Genomic DNA, 25328 nt, shown 5'->3' on the forward strand with positions numbered 1-25328 from the left:
TTGACTGTCATTTTTTTTTTCCAGATGAACAGATAGCGACTTAAAATTTACAGCAGTGTTTTCCCATTCTTAGGCCTGCTTGTAGAAGCATAAATACAAAGGCACTGACCTTAAAAAGAAAAAAGGTGATAGTACTCTTTACCATTTTCATTGTGAATATATAAACATTTCAGCCTTCGCATTACAAATGCTTTCAGTTTTAAAGGTCTTGTCACATCCAGCCAGCAGCCTGGCAGCCCAGGGAAGAACTATCTTGGCTGCCTTCTGGGTTTTAATTAACAACCAGTTACAGGGAATGCTGGTCAGGTTAGTGGCTTCACTTGCCATTTGTTCAGTCTGAAGGTAATATAGACGTGGCAACAAAGAATATAAGTTAAATAGAAGGCAAAGAAAATGTCTCTTTTCACCAAGTGCAATGGATGTAGGTGCACTCCAAAGACGCAGGACACTCCGAAATCAAACCGCTGCACTGGGGCTAAAGGTGGCCATGCGGATATGGTAAAGCAGTGAATATGCAGCGCTGGGAGCGGTGAGCAGAACAAACAGTGCATTTACACAAAAGGCTGCTTTCTACCAAGTCACAGATCGCACTCCCAAAAGCAATACGATCAGGGTCAAAGGGGGGGGGATAAATAAAATGGTATTAGGTGGTCCTCTCCCCTCTTCCTCTGAAAAAGTCAAATATTGCAGTCATGCCACAACAGGACAGAAACTGGACGCATCCCTACATCTGGGATTGAGATGTGGAGGCTGTAGACCAGGGCAGAGTTCTGTATCGTGATCTTTAATCCACTCTTTCACACACAGTGCTGTCTTCTTCAATCCAATTCAGCTCCACAAAGGGAATCTCCTAGGGGGGTAGTCATTAATATATGGCTAGAAGTGAAGCATTGGTCCCAATTGGGCGCTTCAGTCATGCTGAGCAGCGTATGGACATCTTGCCGTCTGTATTGAACCCTTCAGGAGGCGGAGGTCGGACAGCTGCAGGAGTGGGGTGAAAGGGCCTTGCTTCTCCTCGATGTAGAGCCATCGAATTGTTATGATGGCTTGTGGCTGAACTCAATATTAAAGGAGGTATGCATATACAGTTAGGTCCATACATATTTGGACAGTGACAACTGAATTACACCCATTTTTATACGTGGTCCCCCCAATTTTAGGGTCTCAAAAGTATTTGGACAAACTAACATAATCATTAATTAAATTGTGAGGTTCAATACTTGGTTGCAAATCCTTTGCAGTCAATGACTGCCTGAAGTCTGGAACCCATAGACATCACCAGATGCTTTGTTTCTTCCCTGGTGATGCTCTGCCAGGCCTGCACTGCAGCTGTCTTTAGTTCCTGCTTGTTCTTGGGGCGTTTTGCCTGACCAATCAGAGAGATAGCAAAAACATTAGGTGTGGCCAAATAAACTATTTGGTACATTCTTAAAAAGAAAGAATGCACTGGTGAGCTCAGCAACACCAAAAGGCCCAGAAGACCACGGAAAACAATTGTGGTGGATGACAGAAGAATTCGTTCCCTGGTGAAGAAAAACCCCTCCACAGCAGTTGCCCAGATCAAGGACACCCTCCAGGAGGTAGGCATATCTGTGTCAAAGTCTACAGTCAAGAGAAGACTTCACCAGAGTAAATACACAAAGTTTACCACAAGATGTAAACAGGAAACAGGAAGACCAGATTAGAGTTTTCCAAATAATATCAAAAGAACCCTGTACAGCTCTGGAACAACATCCTATGGACAGATGAGACAAAGATCAACTTGTACCAGAATGATGGGAAGAGAAGAGTATGGAGAAGGGAAGGAACCGCTCATGATCCAAAGCATATCACCTCATCTGTGAAGCATGTTATGGCATGGGCATGTATGGCTGCCCAGGGAACTGGTTCCCTTGTATTTATTGATGATGTGACTGCTGACAAAAGCAGCAGGATGAATTCTGAATTGTTTAGGACTATATTATCTGCTCAGATTCAGCCAAATGCTTCAAAACTCACTGGACGGTACTTCACAGTGCAGATGGACAATGACCCGAAGTATACTGTGAAAGCAACCCAAGACTTTTTTAAGGTGAAGAAGTGCAATGTTCTGCAATGCCCAAGTCAATCACCTGACCTGAATCCAATTGAGCAGCATTTCACTTGCTGAAGACAAAACTGAAGGCAAAACGCCCCAAGAACAAGCAGGAACTAAAGACAGCTGCAGTGCAGGCCTGGCAGAGCATCACCAGGGAAGAAACCCAGCATCTGCTGATGTCTATGGGTTCCAGACTTCAGTCAGTCATTGACTGCAAAGGATTTGGAAACAAGTATTGAAACTCAATTTAATTCATGATTATGTTACTCTGTTCAAATACCTAAAATTGCAGGGGACCACATACAGAAGTGTGTGTAATTCCTACACCATTCAACCAAATGTGGATGTGACTTCCCTCAAATTAAAGATGAAAGTCTACACTTAAAGCACATCTTAATTGTTTCCTTTCAAATCCATTGTGGTGGTGTACAGAGACAAAATGATGACAATTGTGTCACTGTCCAAATATTTATGGACCTAACTGTATACAGAGTGGGTAAATATGATATTTCAGGGATTTCACAATGACAGCCATTCAACCTTTACATACATTCATTCCAAGTCTGTGTATATATTGGTCAGTAATTGGTCAATAATAGACCTGGGGATACATTCTTACACTGCCAGGAAAAACTAAACATTTCTACATTTTAATTACAGATCGGGAAGAGAAAATCAGAAATTTGAAGAGAGAAAAAGGTTTACAAAGGTATACCTTGACATGCAATGCAATGCAATATTAGTGTGTGCAAGTTTGTAAATACTGCTTGATACTATATACTGTATCATGACAAAGATAGAGCAGTGAAGAACAGGGTAAAGGAAAACACTAAAGAAATAAGGTAAGTCTTACTATATCCCTCGCAAGAAAGGCATCAACCATTTCCTGGTTATTCTGCAGTATAACCTATAGGGTAAATTTGTTATGCCCTAGCTGGTGAAAATGTCATGGCTTCCACAATGTTAATAAAGCATTTTAACATGCTAAGTCAAGGGCCTCTATTCTGGGACATATACTTAAAAGAGCAGTGCATTACCAACGTGCCCATCTTGACGTGCACCTACTCAACAAAATAAAGGTTAGGAACTCCACTGTACTCATTTGATAAGGAACCTGAAACAGCTATCAGATGGGAATGATTTTCAGTCACTCTGGCATTTGATTTTGACAGGTTTCTTATGTAAACTGTTTTAAACTGTGTGTTCATGCTTCGAATAACAAACCTGATCGTTACTGGGGGATAACTGACATCTCCTAAAGCATGAAAAGGTTTTCGCTGACACTAACAATGATTCCTCCATAGTAAGAAAACATTAGCCATCTTTGTACTGTAGATCATACTTTGTTTGTTGGTGTCGGTTACATGCAGGTTAAAGTACAGTTGTCTGCTTCTCTCAATGCCATGCTGTAATCTAGCCTGTTTCATCATTAAAAAGAAAAAAAAGAGGAAAAAAAAAGAGAATGCTGCTTTCTAGGAATATGAATTTCCTACTGTCCTAAAGATGTTAGATGACAGTACTGCTTGTAACAAAAAGAGGGTTATCACAAAAAAGATGACATCTAGGTATTGTAAAGTGCTCTATACCCTTAAAAGTGATTGTATTGCAATATTACAATGACTTTTGTAAAAATTATGATATAGAGTACAGATCTGTCAACAGAGTCTCCTTCCAAAAATATCTATAATTTTGAATTTCAATTGTTTGCTGCACAAGAAACTTCCCCCCCAAAATACTGAAATGCCCAAACCATCGCTCGTGGGGGACCACAGACATGTAGCACTGGCCAGCCAATTTGATTTATTTGTTTCAAATCCAGTAGCCTTTCATGTATACCTTACATTTTAATGTCTCATGGTATTGTAGCTCTTAAAACTCAAAAAGGCAAACTCAAGATGAATGATGAATAAAAGCAGAAACTAAAACTTCAGTTCAACATCTGTATTAACAAAAAAACTATTTCAAACACAAATTTCGTTCACTTACAGTAAGTTCTAACTACCTAGAAGAGAAAATCCTTTTCCATGATGAGGAAAATGACGCAAAGCCAGTTTTCAGCTCTAATCCTCCTGTGACATGCAACAGCACAGCCAGATCTTTACTCAGGCTGGAAGGTAAACTTCTCCTTAGCAGCCAAGGTTCAACTTCAGAACATAAACTAGGATCTTTTAGTACTTTTTATTAGTCTACTGCTGAAATCCACACAGCTAGACTGTGCACAGCGTTCTGTGGACTGGATAAGCAGACATTATTCATTTTTTATTCAGGGACAGTATACTCTCGGTAACTCTTAAGCGATGGTAGCACTTTTCTATGAGAAGACTGTGGATAAACCCGCCTCTAAATGGCTTTAAGGACCTTCTCACGGGTTTGGCATGACTTCCAGGTTAATAGGATTCAAAATCATACAGTATTTATTTTTCTCTCTTTTTGTGATGAATATAGAATGTGTAAATATACAAAGAAATTTGTGAATAAAAATATAAAAAGGGGGGGAAAAAAGACGGTAACGTGAAATGTATGGGTAAACATACAGTCAGAGTATAGTCCAGTCATGTAAAAATAATGATAAAACTTATGACAAGTTGAGAATGCATGGAAATCAGAATTAGCAGTACCAGTAAATAATATGTTTTTGTTGTTTTTAATTAATTATACTGGTGCTTGCCACTTCTGCTTATATTTTACAGAAATAATAATAATTAAAAACAATACATATCATCACACTATCATATATTTTCACTTCCAAAAACATCCGCCAAGAAACTGTTTGTATGGAGGGGAACTCACCCCAAAACATAAACAGGGTCCACAATTTTCCTGGAGTATTATGGCAATTTGCATAGGGGTTTATACCTATAAAACACTGCAAGATCATTATTTGGGACTTAATTACAAATCTAATTAAAATATTTAAATTTATGATTTCTCTTTCTTAGACGCACGCTCCCTCTTCTGAGTTTCTATGCGATAACCTATAATCTGCAGCACTGCAAACACCTCTTCTTTGATGTCCCTACTAACATCCTGGCAACAAAGCAGACCAATTACAAATGAGCTAATTAACTAAATTGTTGATGGAGCATGAAGAGTTCATTCACTCTGTTAGCTGCACCATGACAACACTGGATTCACAGATTGTAAAGCTATGCATCTATACAAATTGCCATTAGCATTTAATATTTTCACAAACCTATCAACATTTCATGCAACTAAGAGGCTTTTGAGACACTGGTCTTAATCTTTAGGCTTTTAAATTTAATAGTGCGACCTTAACAGCCTTCAAGTCAGATTTCTGTATAAAAGAAACACTGATCCTCAGTTTAACCCTTTGATACACAGCCGCCTATGCCTTGAGCACAAAATGAAAGCTTTAACAACAAAAAACAATGTCCTTTAATTTTGGCAAAGGCATATATTGCACAAATTACTCCAGGCACAGACCTCAAGGTCTGAGAAAGTTGAAATCCAATGAGGCTCCTTTTAGAACTTAAGCTTTACATTTTTATTTAAAGCTTAATGACCCCCCACTGACAAAGTCACAGTTCTCTGAAGGCAAAGCACACGTGTGAAATGTGCCGGGCTGGCTTTGGAGACAGTTCAACATTGACATTAGCGGAGGCTGGTAAAAGCTGTAAACGCCCAACATGCTACTCCACACACGGCTATGCAAACACCACACACTCATGTACAGACAGACACATCCAGGCAATTATGGCACACACACCTCGGCAAGCTATAAATGTGACTTACTTCAAAAACTGGCCGAAATCGTCGCAAATGCTCTCGCACCCGGGCCATTTGCACACCCCATGGCCGTAGAGGGAATGAGAGGCCCCAGTCTCCTCGTGTAACGAGCTGCAAGAAAAGAAGCCGGCGTCAGATTCATCTCACAAGCCATAATCGTTTGAGGCTGCTAGCGCCTGTCAGGTTACAATCAGTGACAAACGGGTCAAAACAGGTCAATTGAGCTCAGTGCAGTCAGGAAAAATTAATCATTCTATTGAATAGTTCAACTGCCAAGGCGAGATGATGTTCCAATTAAGGAAGAAATAGAGCCAAAGATGATTGTTAATAAAGAATGGGGAAAATAAGACAACTGCGAATTGTCACGCGATTATTTTGCCAGTTGACAATGATGCAAATGACTTTACATTTCTGAACTGCGGTGATCAACTGCTGAACCAACATTAATGTGCAACACTGGTTAGTTTTGTGCCAGGGGAAATGTCACTGCTATGGCAGCTACACTACTTAGACATTTCCACAACTCTTCAAAATAAATAAATAAACGATGATGGTGTAAAACCTGCCAATCTCCACCTCCCTCTGTACCTTTACACACATGCACAAACACGCACAAACCCCACATAAACAGTTGCAAGGTGCTCTGGGAGTGGAGTCTGTCACATTGGACTTAACAGGGTTTGGTTTAACAGTCGACAACTTTGTTTTTAAGGACACACTATTTCAAAATAGCAGCTTAAAAAAGTGGGGGGAATCAAAGGTTGCCTATAACCCTAAGTACACACTATATCCTATTAAAGCTGACAGTTAACCTTTACGCTTCTGCGGCACCAAGTTTTGCAGTACTCTTACAGAGCTCACAAATGGTTTTATACCCAGCTCTCCCTCGCATTGATCCAGCCTTGTAGGTAAGAGGCTCTCCTTCACAATATTCCTGTTTGGATCATCATGAGAAGCAAGGAGCCCAAGGGACACCATAAAAAAAAAAAAAGTATTCTATTCTTTCTTTTTGTTTTTCGCTCATGTCTGCTTTTGAAGATTTCGTTACCGCACGTTTTTAGCTCCTGCTCGGTTTGGGTCTCCTTTAAATCAATTACTGAACACCTACCTTTCCCGAGGTCTGTGCCATTTCTAAATAGTTATCATATTGTGGAAATACTTAAATAATAAATAAGGCAGATAGACAGAAATGTGAACAGACTTTTATACCAGCAGTATTGCATATAAAAGGTCCATCACAAGTATAAACATTATAAAACCCCAGCTTGGAATCATGTATTCTGTTTATATGACAAGCAGTCTGGTAAAGTCATTTCAAAAGAAAAATAACTAAATACTTAATGCATGCTGAGGTTATCCTGTTGTAATCACACTTTTCTGCAGTACATTTTTGCTTTTGATTTGGTGAATGCATGCTATTAAACAAGTGCTGCTATCACAAGGGAAATGTTGTGCACTGTTTTGACTATTACTGAAGCATTAATAAACTATTGAACAAACAAACAAATAAAATACAATGTTTTCTCCCTACAGGAATGTATATATTGTAAGAAATGAGAATAAAGCCTTTATACTTCTATAGACTTCTGCCACCGATTTGAAAATCCAAACGTGTGCCTTTGTTATTGTGTGTGTTTGAGCAACAATACGGATCTCCTCACCTCTCTCTCCTCGCATTGAGGATTGAGGACTGGCCATTCACCATGGAATGATGAGTAATCGGTGGCGATGCTTTGGAAGTGGTAGAGGAGGTAGTAGAGGAAGAATTGTTAGTCGTGAGGTCAAGCCCTCCGTGTTTAATGCCATTGTCTTCCATATTGTGAGCCCCAGTCACTTCTTTCCATAATTGCTGGATTTCTGCAGGGCTCAGGCCAGCTGATGGGGGGGAATGAAAAGACATTTAGTGTACAGAAGACATGCTTTGTGGCCTGCAGCCTTTCCTGGATTATTTCAAGAGTATTTACTGTTTGATGGTGATCGTTACACCTGGATGGACTCAGATCTGTCGTATGCATCTGAATGGGGGAGAACGGGTCAGATTGTGTTTCTATCCTTTTCTACCACTGGAATCACATGGCAGAAGCATTCCTTGCTATGTGGGCGGGACCTTGGATGTGGTCCTATCAGATCACATCCCTGTAGGAAGTGGGCAAAGAATAGACCTGGGACAACTGAGGCATTAGCCTACTAGTAAACAACCTCTCTCACCACGTGGGTCAACAGTCTTGGACCACTGTAGAGCGATGACAACAAGCCTGACATGATATTATTATTATTATACTATGGTTGGTTTCTTTATCTGTCTAGCTTTACTGAGCTTTTACTTTCACAAAACATGCTCTCCACTTGACAAAAGGCAACGCAACATACATTTACTGTGTCAAAACAAACACTGCCATAGTCTCTTAGAAACCGATTGTCAGTGAAAGCTTGCCAAATGATTTCTTTGCCTCGTGGCAGCGCACTGTGCACGTGCTTGTGTCTGCCTGGACATGCGGCTGCGATTCGGCTGGCAAAGACCCAGGGCTCAGCCTGGGTGCAGAATCCCATCGTGAGAAGAAACACTACAGGTATCGCTGGGAAACATCATATCAACAACGGGTGTGTCTTTCATCTTGGCTGTGAGGCTGGATTGACCCTACCCAGGCGCTACTGAAAGCAAGTCCTGTATGGTTCCTTCTATACGTCACATACATGTACAAACGCACGGCACACCTTGTCCCTCCAAGACCACCGTGTAGGAATGCAAGTGCCTCCCTGACCACTTACAGAAAATGACAAGCACACAGGCGGTGTCTCTTTCCAATCTACCGTGACACACATCTATTCAGGTGTCAATCTGTTTTGAAATCCGATATATCTGCTTCTTTCAAGCGGAATATCACTACATCAGTCAAAACTGAATCATAACAGTCACATTATTACATTACACTAGACATCCTCACAAAGTCAACACTGGCAAAAAGAGAATGGCACACAAAGCACATATTCCAATAACATACATATTCAGAACAGACCTCTCTCAGCAGTTTCTAGAAAACAAAGCTTTAGCAAAAACTATTATTGTTAAAAAGCTGCCAATACATATACAAATACTAGCATTTAAATGGCCAATAACTCCTTTTCAGATCTGCATTAACCTGTGTTGCACTGTATTGCCACCAAAAGTTATAGCTCTAATGCCTTCAGTAGTTTCATTACACCAGCTCTATATACGATCTCATTAATCCATACAGGTTTAACATTCACTAGAAATATACATAACACAATACACTGATCCATTTCAATTATGCTAAGTAAACCCAAGTTTGATATCAGCCAAGTGGAACGGATTCATTACAGTGAAACTGAGAAATAACACGAGCAAATGACCAAAACAGAGTTTTCCTTCATCAGATCAGATTTAAAAAGCAGCTCCTATTATGCGAATGTTGTTATTAAAATAATACGCGGAATCGGCAGGAACGGCGATATTAGTATTGGTGGCATTATCACCACGCTCTTCCTTTTATTTTAGCATCATAATAATTAACAATTATCATCATCATCCATCTTGGTAAACACAGATGTGCCAGGTGCTTACTTGAGAGATGAAAACCGAATGGATTACCCTCCCACTCCTTTTTTTTTTCCCATGTTGCTGTGATGTAGTAAACAACAACAACAAAAGGGAAAAAAAAAGAAAAAGAAAAACAACAAGACAGGAAAACAACGGCAGCAGCAGCGCCGCCACCGCCCGGATGGGACTGGAGCCCCCGCCTGGCTGTGCGCGCCCGGGCCGCCGGGGACCTACCTTGGGGCAGGGACTGGACAGGGAGGGCCGCCTGTCCGGGAGGCATGGAGATGAGGCCTTGGCGCTGCAGGTTGAGCAGGTGCTGCTGCTGCTGGAGCTGTTGCATCTGGAGGAGCTGCTGCTGGAAGACAAGCTGCTGGGCTGCTAACTGCTGCTGCTGCTGCTGCTGCTGCTGTTGCTATAGAGAAAGCACAAATTACACAAATTAACAAGAAAGTCGGCACCGCGCATCGCATGACCTTACCGATTTCGTTTTTTTTCTTTCTTCTCCTCTCTGGCACACGCCTTTCTAATCTACTGTACTCCCAGCAGCTGTGGTGATTGTGCACTGGAAGATATTTAACCATGACTGCTCCACTGCTCTGCCTAGAGCGGTTAGTCATCTTGCGTTTTCAAGCGCCTCTTCCCCCGTCGGAGGGACTGACACCCGGGGAGCTGAGGGGACTTGTTGGAGGAGCGCGCTCGCCGAGTCCCGGGCTCTGGGTCTCCCTGCCTTCTCTCTTTACCACTAGGCTACACTGCCTCCTACATACACTGTACCAAAAAAATAAAAAGCGTAGTTTAACATCAACCTACAGCTGTGGATAAGAGTATACAAGACTACACCTTTACAACACTGACACAAATAAAAGGTCTTACACTGTGTAATCATCGCTGGTCATGACAGTAGGGAGAAGACAAATATACAAAGGAGGATGCATATTAACAAATCAAACTCTGAGCTATATGTAACCTCCAGACACATGCCATCCAACATGTAGGTGGCAGGTTACAAAAATAGGGCTAAATCTCCACAGCTGCACATCTATTTTTATTTTATTTTTTTCTTGGAGACACTCCTGTTTTTGCAACTGAATAAGTCTGGTCCTCAGTGGCCCATGAATGTGGTCTCCAGTGATCTATTAGTAAACTGGGATGTAGCCTTCACAGCACTGCCCTGTTAGCTTCCTCTCTCCTCCTGTCGGAATACATTAAAACTGGGAATTCATTCAAGGCAAAGAAGTGCCCTATTACACGAGAAAGTCTAACTTCCAATTTTGTGAGGAATTACAAGACAAACTGGAGTTCTTAGGACTCGGGAGGATATGTGAAGGCAGTCACACTTCAGAGGCAGACAAGCTGCTGTGGAAGACCTTTCCTTTTAGTTTGGGGAAAAGCAAAACTTCTGATGCACTCACTGGAAAACAGACTGCATAATGGAGCAAGTCATGTGGATTGCCCAAAGTCTCAGGAGAAATAAGGGAGCAATTTCTATTCCATATTTGATGGCTGCCTGAAATTCTATTCACAAACCCAAACAGAAACAAAGCCTCCGGAGGTCATTGCCATTTCCTGTATGCTTGCATAATGGGCCGCTTGAAGAGAATGTCGACGATACCTGCTGATCAATTTAACTACTTCAACATGTTTTGTTTATATTACGTTTACATTCGATGCCATTTTCTGACAAATGCAAGCTAGGCCATGGAAGTAGGCCTGTCAGGTTGATTTATGAGCACATCAAACTGTAACTTTCTGCTCACCAGTCCAAACCTACAGTAGCAGTTCATTAATCAGGGACCTGTGACTTTGAAGTCTATACTCAACCTGGGTTTTTAACATTAGGCTAAATTTGCATGCTCTCTGAGCAGTACCTCTGAGGAAGGAACTGGTGCCCCCTCAGCAAGTCACCATCTCGCCGACTACTAAGATAATCAGTGCGTTGTCCCTCACACAGCTTGCTCTTTGTACACCGCGATTCATTAGTGCACATTAGAAGAGCGCGCCGCTGGATTAGAGCTCTTGAGCCCCGCGCTCCACAGAAGAGAAGCACGGAGGCTCTGCTGTCATCATTACTTGTCTCAGCATAGTCGTGTAGCAATGGAGGTCTGATAGACGGTCTCTCGTTATAGGATGAGCTGCTCCTTTACCTTCTCTCTTCCCCCAACCCTTCTCAACCTCAAACCCATTATAGTTCAGTGCGCTTTCCCCATTACGGAACATACCTCTTTCTGCTGCTTGCCTGGGTGCTGCTGTTGTAGAAGCTGGAGGTGTAACTGTTCCTGTTGTTTCTTGTAGAACTCCTGGAGATGTTGCTTGACAAGGAAAACGAAAAGTGGAACAAGACAGACAGACATTTAACGTCTAAAAGCTTCAAGACATGCATTTCATCCTTAAACTCCGTAAACAGCTCTGACGAATACCATTTTCCTGTTGCTCTAGTCTCGTTCCTGGAGAGATCTTCCACTTTCTCCAGGATACACTCGTTTGTGTGTAGTGTGTATGGTTGAAGTTACTTTCTTTTTTTTTTTTCCTTCTGATGTGTATTTACAGCATATGACCATCTGAATCCACACAATATTACTGCCTATTCCCTAATGTAACAAATCAAAACAAATTACATGCCATGCATAGCGCCAGAGTGAAGTCTAAGTTTCACTGAGACAAAACATGATTGTCCATTTCTTAGTAAAAGTTAATTAATCTGTCAGTCGGTTGTGCAGGATGCCAAAATTACAATTTCAAGTGATTGGGGCTATCGAGAACCCGATACTGAATATATACATGCCTGAAAATGCAGCAGCTGTAATTAAACCAGATATTTCATTCTTTTTTTTTTTTCTTTCTTTTTTTAAATTACCCTACAAATAAATCTAATTTACAGGCATTCAACAGTGTTTTTGTAAACAGAGCTCAAATATCAGAGCGATGTTAAAGGGTCCCACATTATTAACCTTGGGGAAACACAAGCAACACAACAAATAGGAACATGGTTTATAAATATATACGTTTTCCATTGGTATCATCAAACAACACAATTAAATTTTCCCTGGGACACACAGAACAGCACCTGCCCCCCCCCCCCTCCCATTAACTTTCCATATACATTTTAAATTGTCTATTACTGTGAGGGGGGATTAATCACGTTAAAAAACATAAATATGTGTTTTTAATCAGCCAGAATGATTAGTACTGAGATTTGGAAGTGAATATAGCAAACTCTGAGCTTCTTATTCTTTCCCGTCTTGTGCTCTCGGTGTCTGAGAGAACCTCCCATGGAAACAGTTAATTGGATCTGATGTGGTTCTGAGAAGAGCATCCTTTTGTTACTAACTATGTCAAGGGCAGACAAGGTGGAGTACCTGCTGTAACATGACTGCTTGCTGCTGCTGGAGGAGAGCCTGGAGCTGCTGAGGGGAGAGGACTTGCTGCTGGAGGATCTGCTGCATTTGCTGGGGGGTGATCACCTGGGGAGTCATCATGGCCACTGACACAGGCACCTGCTTAGGGAGACGGAGAGAACGTCAACTCACTCACCGCCGCCACCGCGCCACCCGAGGAGTAATTGGGGAACGAAAGGGAACGTTACACCTCTCCTCCACATCACACGAGCTCCGCTGGGTTCATCACAGCCCATACATGGATGTAACATGGATGTTTTTGTTTTCTTTTTAGCATTTTGCCTGCCTGTCCACATTATAATAATAGTAAATCATGATCTGAGTCTCATATAATCTATGGAAGAAAACAATATGACTGCTCTACTGCATCTTTATATAGTTATTTGTAAAAGAAAAGGTGCTATTGTATAACAAAACACAAATACGGTATTAAACATCTCTACCAAGATTAGCCTTTCTGGTCATTTTCTTCACAAAAGCTCTCTTCTCAAGCACGAGTATCGGGGCACTTTACAAGAACTGTATTACAATGTCCTAAAATAAGAGTTCGCCCAGTGGTTTTACTCCATGGCTCAGTGCTGGTGCTGCTCGGTCACTGATTGCTATCACACACTAAGATGGTAAGCCAATTATACGAAGGCATCTATAGATGCTTTATGTCACCACAGGATGAAATTTTGGTAAGACAATTCCCTTCTAATGAATACAAAGACCAAATAAAAGCAGGGAATTTTCTAAAATACAGTGGATGACAATTCAATTTCTATACATAGTTGTGTCAATAAAGGAAAAATACACTGTAAGGATCTTTAGGTTGTGGGGAAATTTGACAGTATCCACTAGTCTATAAATAAAAGCTTTTCATAAACACATCAATCAAGATATATCAGCTACTCATGCTTTTATGTTAAAAGGAGTGAAATATTTTAATAAGGTGGGGGGATGGGGATAAAACCTCACACTGCAATTAAGGAATAAAAGGTTAACTGTCTTTGCTTTGTTAATGATAAAGATGATGCTTTTGTGAAAACGGAAAGATTAATCTACCATACATTCAGCAATGATATTGCACACAATAAAGGATGTTATAAACAATTTTATGAAGCCATTTGCTTTTTATCAGTTGTAAATGGGGAAAAAAGGAAAAACATATCACCTTATAAAATGGTGTGCTGTATTTCTGTGAAAATAAACAAGAAAATTTAAAGTACACGTTAAAAATTGTGTACAGTTCATGTAATCAATTGTTTCTAAACAATCTCTTCACTACAATTCGACTGGGGTAAATTAACACCATGCCATTTTATATCAGGGTGAAAATGCAAGAAATATCCCCATTGAGAACTAACAGAATGCAGGCTAAGAACAGATACAATATTATGGCTAAAACAATAAGCTTTTCTGTTTGCATTTGGTTAAAAACAAGCTGTTCAGCCAGTCCTAGTTTCCTGCAAGTTTATGACACATAATACACCATACCATATGTTAAGAGGCCAATAAGACATTTCTAACCTCACTCTGGCTAATCAAGCTGCTTGGATTATTTTACATACATCTCCACTTTAGGCCTTGACATGTCCTTGTTTTTCTTTCCTCTCAAAGCTAAAGTTCCCTCTTTGATTAGCTGAAACATTTGCATGGTCACTACACATTTTTCATTTTATAAGTCATTATGCATTAGCAGTCTTGATCGCCTAGCTTGACTAATCCTGATGAACTGAAATCACAGCTGAAGGTCAAACTCCATCCCACTGCACATTCATATTCAAACAAATCTGTACCATTGTTCATTAGACTCCTAAAAACTCAATGAAAAGCAGTTACGGAATATCTCACACTCCTATTATAAAGGGTTTTGGAGAACTTTATCCACACAAAGCAACTGCAACACAACAATTAAAAGAAAATATAAGTATGTGGTTACAGCATAAATGCATTTGAACATTACTGCAATACAATTATTCCGTTTTTTTTTTTTTATTGCGTCTCTAAGCCTTGCTCTGTGGGATAGATTACAACAATAGAAATTCAGTTGTAAAAAGAAATACTGCAGCTGCTTAGAACACATACACCTAAGGTGCAAATAAAAAATAAGCAAGTTAGCAGGGGTGAAAAGCATTAAAGAATACATTTATTTATAAGATTTACAATACACATGGTGTATGTATGTATGTGTGTAAATACATTTAAAAATGTACAAGCAAAAGAATTCAACATACAGGATTTGTTGTTACTATGAGGACAGTGGGATTACAAACCTTTTAATAAAGATGTTGAAAGCATAGCATGGCATTTTATCTCTGTAAATGAAATGCACTCACACACAACATTGTAACTAATGGTAAATAATATTTATGATTTCCACAAAAGGGAAACTATCCTGACAAAAGAGGATAGAAAATCCTAAACAAATGCGGGAAGGAAGCGTCTTTCATGCTTTCATTAGCTTTTTAGCAGAGTGATGGATGATAATCATCTTTATTTCACTGCTCTTCAAAACAAAAAGCCAGAGAAGGCAGCAAAAGGCAGCAGCCCATTCATTCTCAGACCTGTACAATGCTAATTCCAGCATTTAACTGCATGGTTTTCTGCTTGATGTATCAGAGCTTGAAAGATGAAAGCAGATAAGTAATTGCTCTCCTGGTTCTTTTTCTTCACTGACAACCCATAAATTTAATTTTACACACACATTCATTTACATTTTCAAGTATATGACATGATAATTGCTAGAATATAACACCTCCATTCCCGGAGATACTGAAAGTAGCTGATTGACAAGTGTGGTGAATAGAGAGGAATGGAGGTTGAATTGCAGATTTTTTTTCTCCTTCTGAAAGATTGCACCAAGAAGGGCTAACATTAATAAGCATTTATGGAGCTGCCTGGCTGTAAACATTCATACAGTCAATGAGCGGGTTTCTGTTCGACATGGGTCCCAAAAGCTTTTTGCTATTGTGCCGAATGATCCCACCTATAATCTAGCATTAACTACAGCAGACAGTTTTACAAAATGGCAATTATAAATTGTTGTATTATTTCATGTTCAGTTAAATATAGGAGGGGGCAGATAAACCACCACTAGTGATATGAAATTATCTTTTATCATCCTTGTGTTTTCACTCTTAAAATAAAAGAAAGAAGAAACAGGCAAGCTCATTAGGAACAACCTATTTTAATAAGCAATAGCATTGTGTATCTGTATTTAAATTTAGCTCACAAACAAAAAATACTACATTTCATATGTAGGCGGGTACATCGGCCTCATCTTTTCCCTTTTCTTTTTCTCAAAACAGAGGCTATCAACTATCTTGCCATTTGGCTCCAAAGTTCAAGGCTAGAACAAAGACCTTTAAATTGGATCCTGATGAGAAAACATCACCAACTTCTCAGAAGAACAGCAGATCATTAAGATGCTCTCGGTGTACTTAAGAGTCTGGATCGAGGCTCATTGACTGACAAAGGTCAACTTCAATGGAAGCACGTGAAAGTATGGAGGTAGCAACCGGAGCTGGGAAAGCTCAGACGGGCGGCATCTGGAGCTGTGCTCACACTCGCTGGGTGTTATTCAATATACATGCTGTTTACACCGATCAGGCCGAGGCCTGGCTGCCTGCATTGGCAACATTCACCTGTGTGCCACGTCTAAATATACTGCTGCTCATTTATATTAGCAAGAGGCCTTGAGCACTACCCAGTGCCCCTCCGCACCTTTTACAAGTGCTCACCTGGCTGCGGACAGTCGGTTCACATACATTTCATTTCTTAAAGCAGTAAATTCACTTACAGACTTACAAACAATCAAACTCGAAGATCTGTTTGTTTGACAATTAATAAGGTTAAGTTAATGTATGCGTGTATAATTAATATATAAGACTATTACAGAAATAAATTGGAAACAGTGACACATTATTAACGTTTCCAAATTATGTGATACTGTTGTTATGCTACAGCTGCTGTGTGTATAAATAAAATGAAAAACAAGAGGAAAAAGGTCAGTGATTATTTCTGTGTGCTTCAGTGTTAATTAAGGTGTAAGACGATTTTGCCACCGAAGTGAGAATGGGATTCCTCCCCTGTCCTGCTAATTCATCTCAATCCCAGGCTCCCATGAGCATTGTGCCCAACACAGACCTCCTCATTGCCTACACTCTTGACCCCTCTGGTCTCATTCAGCTGACACTGCTAATTTACTTACCAATTAAGGGCAATCACAGCAGTGGGTTTATTGATAGGAACCCCTACTCACAGAGACCTGGTGGTAGGACCACCAAGACTCATTTACCTAAAGCACCGAATGCCTGTCAGATCCAAATTGTCCTCAGTGACTCCGAGATCAACAAGATTGCGAGATGGGTTCCAGATTTTGAAGGACACAGCCATTAAGATTAGAAACGCGCTTTTCCAAACCAATCAGAGTCGGAGCAGCATGCGAAGAAATTACATGTGCAAATATATATCTTACCCACTTGGAATTTGCAAGCGTTTACTAATTTAATTTGAATGCAAGGCTACTGAAATACAAGATAGAGGGATTTGGTCTTCTGAAAATATTTCTTTGACTTGTTTTCCAAGCCAGCATCTCTGCAGACTCTCTTTGGCGGCTTTGTAACTGTGATTTTCATTGAAAGGTTTCTGATGTTACAGGTAATAGGAAGTCCATTAGGTCAGACTCTTCATAGCATGACATGCAGTAAATTACAAGTGCTCCAAGCAGTTCAGTGAATTATAGTTCATCACTTCGAAAGGTTTCCCACTACCAGGCTGCAGATATCAGATCTGCCAGTTAGGATCCAATTAACACTCTGGCCAGAATAATCAGATTGCTTGTGTAGGACTAGTATAATTCGCTTATTGCTCCCATGTATCTTCTGTCTGTAGGTAAATTTGTTGCTGCTACATCAAAGCTCCGTATCACTTTTTCACTTGCCTTTGGGTTATATTTCAACTTCGTTTGCAACGCAATGATGAACCTCTCTCACTCACGCAATTTAGCTATCTCGTCCTGTAGGTATTATACACTGAAAAATTGCTTGTTTTCTGGCAGTTTTACAACGGCAATAAATATAAATCTGTCCAAGCAAGATTACCAAGCCATTTTGAAGCAAGTGTTAAAAACTTTTTTTTTTTTAAACCGCAAGAAGAAAAAAAAAAAGTTACCATGTGGAGTACACAACTAGAATAGTGTCTAATTATGGTATGGCTCCTATTTGACTTCTATATTACTATTCTTATTGTTATTTCCCCCAAAGGCACACATTACATACATCTTTAATTACAATTGGGATTTTACAAATCACACTTTTGGTCACTATAAAATGTAGATAATATATTGTAACAATGATCTCCGTGCTCTTGGTGGAAATACACTAGTGTGAAATCACTACCACTCAGATACAAACTGACAGTATCCTCAGCAGACACTACACACTGTGGGGAAAAGTCTCACTAACAAATATGGTAGGAAAAAATATCCTGGGAAGTACGTCTATAAATAACAACATCAACAACAACAACAAAGATTTTTATGACTCGGTGGATGAAACATTTGATTGATTGTAGGGTATATGGTTTTGGTCCTTGTAATACAAGGGCATTTGATGACAATTTTGGGTACTTTTTTACTTATTATTATTATTATTATTATTATTATTATTTCATTATTTTAATGTTTTATTCTAAAGACATGCAAAACACAAATAAGGTGCCAAGTAACCACAATTACAGCACTGTCAGACATAACTGTAATAAAAGTTATTGGGGGAACAAAACAAGACTGTGGAATTTGTTCAAACTTCAGGAAATGCTTTTGACAAGAATAATAATTACTGCTGTCATTAATTTATCTGAAGCAGCATGCATGGGTCATTTCTGATCTATGAGTTTATTCAGGCGAACAGGAGAAAATAACTCAATAGAAACTTGCCATCTGTAGATGTGTAAGGCAAAATAGCCTCACTTTAGTTTACAATACAATAGCATAGAATAAATAAACCCTTGCGCATTGCAAAAAAGAATAGCAACAACATTAAAATACACAAAATTAAAAGACTTGTTCTGAGAACGGGAAACTATTAATTTCCACAAAAAATCTTTCAAGAGTCTTCAATACTGCGTTTTTACACCCCCATGACTTGAGCGTCACTTTAGGCAACTCCTCCGACAAATCTATGACATTTAAAAAAACGACGACTACTTATTTCTTAATTTTTTTGCCGCTTCTACATATAATTTGTGAAAATCTGAGCAACAATGTCCCAGTCAAATAAACGTGTAAATTACATATTTTGTAACAAAAAAATAAAAAAAATAAAAAGCTGTCTAACCACCTTTATAATAATTTTAAAAAGAGCTTGGTAACAACTATTTTGAGTTAATTTGTATTAGGCAATGTAAAGTTATTATATTATACCTTTATTTTACGTGTTTGTTTTAAGAGACTGCAATCCTCTAAAATGTAATTTAAGAAATAGGCCTAGGTCGATTACAGTTCAGACTCTTTAAACTGTATTTGAACAATCTCTAAAAAAAGGGAGGTTTGTTTCTTTATTTGTGTCTACATGTTTTGCTCGTCATGCATTTATTAAACCTTTGCAAACTAGCAAGGCTGCCGTTGTTGAGAAAAATCGTTATCCCTGGGTAGCGATTATGGTGTCTTCCAGTCTTTGTATTTAGGTGGAGCTAAAACGCGTCTGGTCAGTCTGCAGTGTAAATGCAGTGCAGGATGTTGAGAAGAACCAACGCTGGCAGTTGGACCGAAGCCGCTTCAGATCCGACCTAGCAGTGTAAACGCAGTATTGAAAAGCGTCACAAATCGGGAGCCAGGAATACCGTGCAGAGAATTGTACATAGACAAAAGTCAATGAATAATTTAACCACGCTGATGGTCATGTCAGAGAAAACAGCAACCCCCGAATGTGACCAACTGTGAAGAACAGCTTTAGTACATTTTAAGTGTACCAAAAAAACAACAATGATAAGTCCAAATGCCAGGTCGCCAGGTTGTGTGGTAGCTTTTGGCAGTACTGTGTAACCTCACTGTGAGGCAGGATCGGTTGAGGTTCCTAGGTTGACTAATTGTACTATAATTCCCTGATATCCATTCAGTATGTAACCAAAAAAAAAAAAAGCTCTATGGCTGAAGATAAAAGCAGCATTTTTGAAATGGTAAAATAAAATATTGCATAATCAAGAGGTTCATGTGCATCTGATATTTATACCTTTTCCCCCATTTTTTCAATCTCTTAAATTTGCCATTGCAGAGACTGTACAATGAACATCAGACAAGGGATTTAGCTCATGCTTTGGTTTCAATGTAATGATGCCGTTAAACAAAGCCAAACACCCAAACAAACTAGTTTTTACATGTCTGGTTTCAATACCTAAAATAAACAACATTTTTTTTTTTCCTCCTTTAAACCACACAGCAATGATTTTTTTTTTCTCCTTTTTAGCATCAGGTGACTTGGAGAGACTGAAATGAGACCAGGTTAAAGCTTAATTAGCAGAATAATTACATGCATCTTGTGATTTTTAATAGAGAGTTACGGAAATTATGGGACACAGACAGCCACAGAATATTAACTGGACAGTAGGGACCGGTGACAAACAGTAGCACTAGCTTTCTTCTCGATAACTTCAATACATAAAACACTGCCATAAGCAAAACGGGATCTTTTCACGAAAGTTTCACATACACATCTCACTAATACCATAGTCATGTTATCTAGCTGTACAACATACTGCCTGCTTAATGCATTTATTTAGCGATCTCCGTGTACTGAAGTCAAAGCAACACAAACCGCCACAAACCCAATGAATAAATGATTACATAAAAGCATACACAGGTACCGACTTACAATGTAACAGTTCTCGGCTGTGTGCAACACAAGCTGGTATGTTCTGTTGGTGGCCTAATAATTTATGCTTTCATAAAATAACAGACACACACACACCATTTGAATACAACTCTTGTTGGGGTGAATCATCCTGACAATATACGTTAAGAGTACAGAGGGAGGACTAGGACTATGCTTTCAATTAAGGAGAGTAACCCTCCAGGATTCTCCAAGAGGGAACGATTGATCGCCCCATTCCTGTCACGAGCAGTGTAGGATTGTAGGAGAGACTTAGATTCTTACAATGTGAGGTTTCTTTTGTGTTTCTCCTTATGCTGACCAAAGTTACACACAAAAAGAGACATTCTACCCAGTGGAAACCCGATCATCAAGTGCTGGTTTTGTCATTTGCGACTGGCAGGTGGGTCAACGTTTCATTTTATTCCGGGCCTGAGAACAGACAAACACACACGGAAGCCAAAACCCACATTCTAAATGTTTATGCGCAGTTTCATTATCCAGCTGTTGTTTTGTCCATGACGTTATGCAATAAAACCTTGGGGAATATAACTGTCTGCTTGAAGCTGGAAACCCTGGTGTCTGTGATGTAGCTCTGTAATGACTGCTGTGCGAATGTGGAGCAGTAATGCGTCACGGATCTGTATACCACCAGATCTATAGTTGACCAGGTATCGATGAATGTTGGCATTTTCTAATATACCATACACACAAATGTAGTGTCACTACATGACATACATGCTTAGCAACAAAGCACATTATTCCATTAATTAAAAACTCTCCGTGTTCACTAGAAACCAGACTATACATTTGATTTAGACATTACCGATGTACTTCAGATGTGTGCCTCAAAAGTGCGCTTTAATCTGAGTAACTAGATTCATGAGGTAAATATTTTTTAAATCTTTTAGTAGATATACTACTGTGAAAATCAATAATTCCAGAACACTATAACAACATCCCAAAGATCACAAACTCCCATTTTGTTCATTTGGTTCCTATTAGGTAAATCGACACCCAAATTCCATCCAGCTGTTTCTCGAAGTAACCCAGAGAGTCAGCTATGAAGGCTACACCAGCAAGCAGCACATTGAACAGCCTCCTGTGCTGTAGATGGTGGATAAGAATCAGTTTTCTATTGCTTAGGCTTTATTTTTCGAAATATATCCCTATGTTTTGGGATTTGGTTAGAGATATGCAAAACCCTTGTAACCCTAACGTAAGCACATATGCTCACACATGGCAATAACATTTAACTGACAGTGAAAGACATCCTGTTTCAATAATCAGATAGCGTTTTGGTACACAGCCTCTGCACTGGATTTGTAACAGACCTCTCTTAATAAGTATTGGTGTAGATTGCTTTAATCATCTTCAGTGCATGTGGGCCAGTGAATGTTTTCCAAATGCTGCCAAATGTGCAGATTTATTTCCATGCATGCGCTTTTATCTACTGTAACATTCCTCTGTCCGTTATTTATGCCATGAGACATACTATATAGATATTGGCGAGCTGATAGTCACAGATGAGGTGCATGTCTAACTTAGCTGGTGCAATCACTAAAACAACAGCAGAGCATAAGTACCTTGTAATGGTTTAATTCAGTTTAAAAAAGATAAACAGCTTTGGACTAATAATGTACAAAAAAACAAATTGAAAGAAATTGCCCTGCGTACTGTAGGCCCTGCCGTCATCTTTTCTTTCCCACAATAGCTTCCGTCCCCTGTGCTTGAACTGCATTTTTTATTTTCCTTTTATTTGTATTTTAAATGTCAATGTATAAATACTTCCTACAATATTGCAACAATGAAATAGTATCCAAAGAGGAGGCTGTTGTGTGCCTTGGGAAGTCCTTGTAAGCATTGTGTGATGGCGATGGGATTTACAGGAGAAATAGGTGTTTATTGAGTGCTCCCATGGGCTTATTGTGTAATAATAGACCTGTCACATTACGCAAATGTGGAAAGCAGCTTGTGCATGCATCAACACCATGATGAACCAGAAGATAAAATTAGTCAAGTGAAAGCATTTAGGTGCTAATACTTAAAGTAATTAATGCTGCAAGCAGAGGTACTTAAATACTTGTATACTAAGTAATTTATATAGCATGATCTATGGCTAATTTTCTTTCCTCTAATATTAAAATGTTTAAGATTTATCTGTGGCTGGTGCCTACATGTTCGGTTTAAAAAATAATTAGTTGTTTCCACTGCCGGCGGTTTCTCGTTATCACTTAAGTCTTCCAAGTCTTCTCTAAGATGTATGGAAGAAGGTTGTCTAATTTATCAAATAAATGAAGAAGAAAAAAAGCATCAGTTAGCAGTTAACATAAAACACACATTTACATTTACAATTAACTTCATACTAAAGTCCTGATTATGGAGTGTAAAGCTGGAAAATTGAGTCCTGACACATCATACTTGGGACAGAAGTACTTGAATCCTGAACGATCATAGACCGTTTTATCGGAGACGAGAGGAGTCCGTCGGCCAGAGGGATTTGAGAACCTACTTTTGGGGCGAAATCAGGTGAGAGAACTAAAGGGAGGGAATGGCAATATGCACAATTTGTCTTTCTTTTAAGAGATTAATTAAAACATGGCAACATGAACCAAAAACTTACTGAGGTTTTATAAACTCAAATCATTTCATAAGAAAAAGTTTTCTGAAATAGCTGCCCGAGTTTCATTACACTATAACAAGGCCGATGGAAACCTTGAATGACTCGTAATACTCCAGAGTACAGATCATCTTATATTATGCCCTAGAGAGTCTGCACACCCCAGCAGTCTAGAGACAGCTTAGAAGAGTCTTTTTCTCATAAACTCTTTTAAATTATTAAAATCAAGGAGTCCTTTGACAATTCTACTACTACAGCTTCAACCAGTACTGCTATCCACACACAACCAATAACAACAATAATAACAATATAAATTCAAGAATAATAACATTAAAAGTCTTCCAGAGTATCTGTTGCATATATTGTTGATTATGTCCATTGCAGAATGCCAAATTGTGTCATTTCAAGGCTCATAATAATTAATTCAGAGGTTACCACAAGCATTAGACGGCACTTTTTAAATTAACAAAGTTTTTCGGCGACTACTACTTATTTTCTATACATCATAGCAATAGCTAAGCTGAAGTGCTTAATTAGAACATTTAAGTTGGCAAATTGATTCATTGTTTTTGGGGAGGTTTCTGAAGTTACAGCGCACTTTATTCTTCATGCTGCACTATGAGGATTCTTCAATTAAAAATAGAACAGAAAAGGCGCAACAAAAGTCTGAAAGGTCAGACATCAAAGGAGGATGGATCGACACATGAAGGGACCTTAGCTATTATCCCTCACATCTCAGCCACAGTTTACTTGAATAGGTAACAAGAAGACAGGAAACACTAAGTTTATGTACACAATGTCTTCAATGTTTATAGCGCTCTGATGTTATTAAGCCCAGTAGAAGAGACACAGGCCACCTTTTATATCTGAAATGTACTTAACCTGTGTTTAGAGATGCCATGCCTAACAGACATGTGCACATGCAATTGCAATTTATTATTGTGAGTGATTAACAATAGTTTTCTAGTTGTTTTGATCATTCTTCAACACAGACTAACAGCACTTTCTGTTGCTTCAAAATGTCTTCCCTATGAGGCTACTTTGGGGTTTACTGGTCAACAAAAGTCTTGCTGGAGACCTTGCTTGAGATTTCCACACCCCTATTTAATTGAATCTACTGGCTAACTATGTTGATAGATGGGCCCAATTTTGACATTTATTTTCATGCTGAATTTTTCTTCAAGTTCAGTGAAGCCTGCCTCTGCTATAATCTGGACAAAGAACACTGCTTTGTTTTGTAAATGAACAGGACTCTTTGTTAAAAAGGTAAATGAGCTAGACTACCCTGAACTAAGCTTTGTTGTGGACAACTATTATAAAACCATCTGTCATCTTGACCATTCATTGGAGATACGTGAAATTGTTTGAGCCACTAAGCTGTGGCAATACGCGAGCGAGGTAAGATGGGAACTTAATTTTCAGAGCTGCTCATAAAGGTTTAATATTACCAGGTGGTTACACGCTATAATATGAGCATTAGAAATATAAATTCAGATTATTCTAAGTTAATTCTTGTTTTATCTTGCTCCTTCTTATTCAAAGCCACAGAGTAATGTTACGGTAAAACAAGGAGATGTCATGTTAAGAATTGCGACACTGAGTTGCTGTCTTTAAGATACTAGTATTTAAAAGCAAATAAATGATTGACTTAAATTTGTTCCACTATTGCATAGCATTAATGACAGTGGCATAATTTCCATAAAGAGCTGAATTCCTTTCTGTTGCTGACGCTACGAGCACGAGCCTGCTGTCAGAGTGAAAACACTTCCAGTGCATCCCCTGCATCAAAGTTAGCGAGAGTAATAAAGTTTAAACATTTCTGAGTGAGACAGAGGATACTACTGAAGGGGATAGAACAAAGACGCCAAGCGAGGCAAAGTAATTATTTATGTAAGCAAGGAAACTGAAGCATTTTTCATTAGGAAAATGTACTGCAGGAGGGTTTTAAAACGTGCACAGGATTTTGTTAAAGGTAAGTCGCACAATTTTCCGTGCAGAGGTGTCCGGAACATGAATCCAGTCTTATGAATAGACACAAACGTAGCTAATTCTAGAAGGCAAAAAGCATGTAAGGATC

General features: G+C 39.2%; 1 protein-coding gene across 8 annotated transcripts in view; it reads right to left on the reverse strand.

The window, feature by feature from the left end:
• Positions 1 to 25328, reverse strand: part of foxp2 (forkhead box P2) — a 162020-nt gene that overhangs the window by 22438 nt on the left and 114254 nt on the right. For 4 of the 8 annotated variants that reach the window (XM_066724687.1, XM_066724683.1, XM_066724682.1 and 1 more), the window contains 6 exons: positions 13935 to 13958; positions 12740 to 12877; positions 11603 to 11692; positions 9618 to 9795; positions 7486 to 7699; positions 5831 to 5935 (listed from right to left, as the gene is read on the reverse strand). In XM_066724687.1, the coding sequence (XP_066580784.1) occupies positions 5831 to 5935; positions 7486 to 7699; positions 9618 to 9795; positions 11603 to 11692; positions 12740 to 12877; positions 13935 to 13958 (749 nt within the window). Of the gene's footprint in view, positions 1 to 5830; positions 5936 to 7485; positions 7700 to 9617; positions 9796 to 11602; positions 11693 to 12739; positions 12881 to 13934; positions 13959 to 25328 lie in introns of all 8 variants that reach the window. The other 4 variants (XM_066724689.1, XM_066724688.1, XM_066724686.1 and 1 more) reach the window with 2 other exon arrangements.

This window comes from Amia ocellicauda, chromosome 15 (assembly GCF_036373705.1).
Source record: "Amia ocellicauda isolate fAmiCal2 chromosome 15, fAmiCal2.hap1, whole genome shotgun sequence".
NCBI lineage: Eukaryota > Metazoa > Chordata > Actinopteri > Amiiformes > Amiidae > Amia > Amia ocellicauda.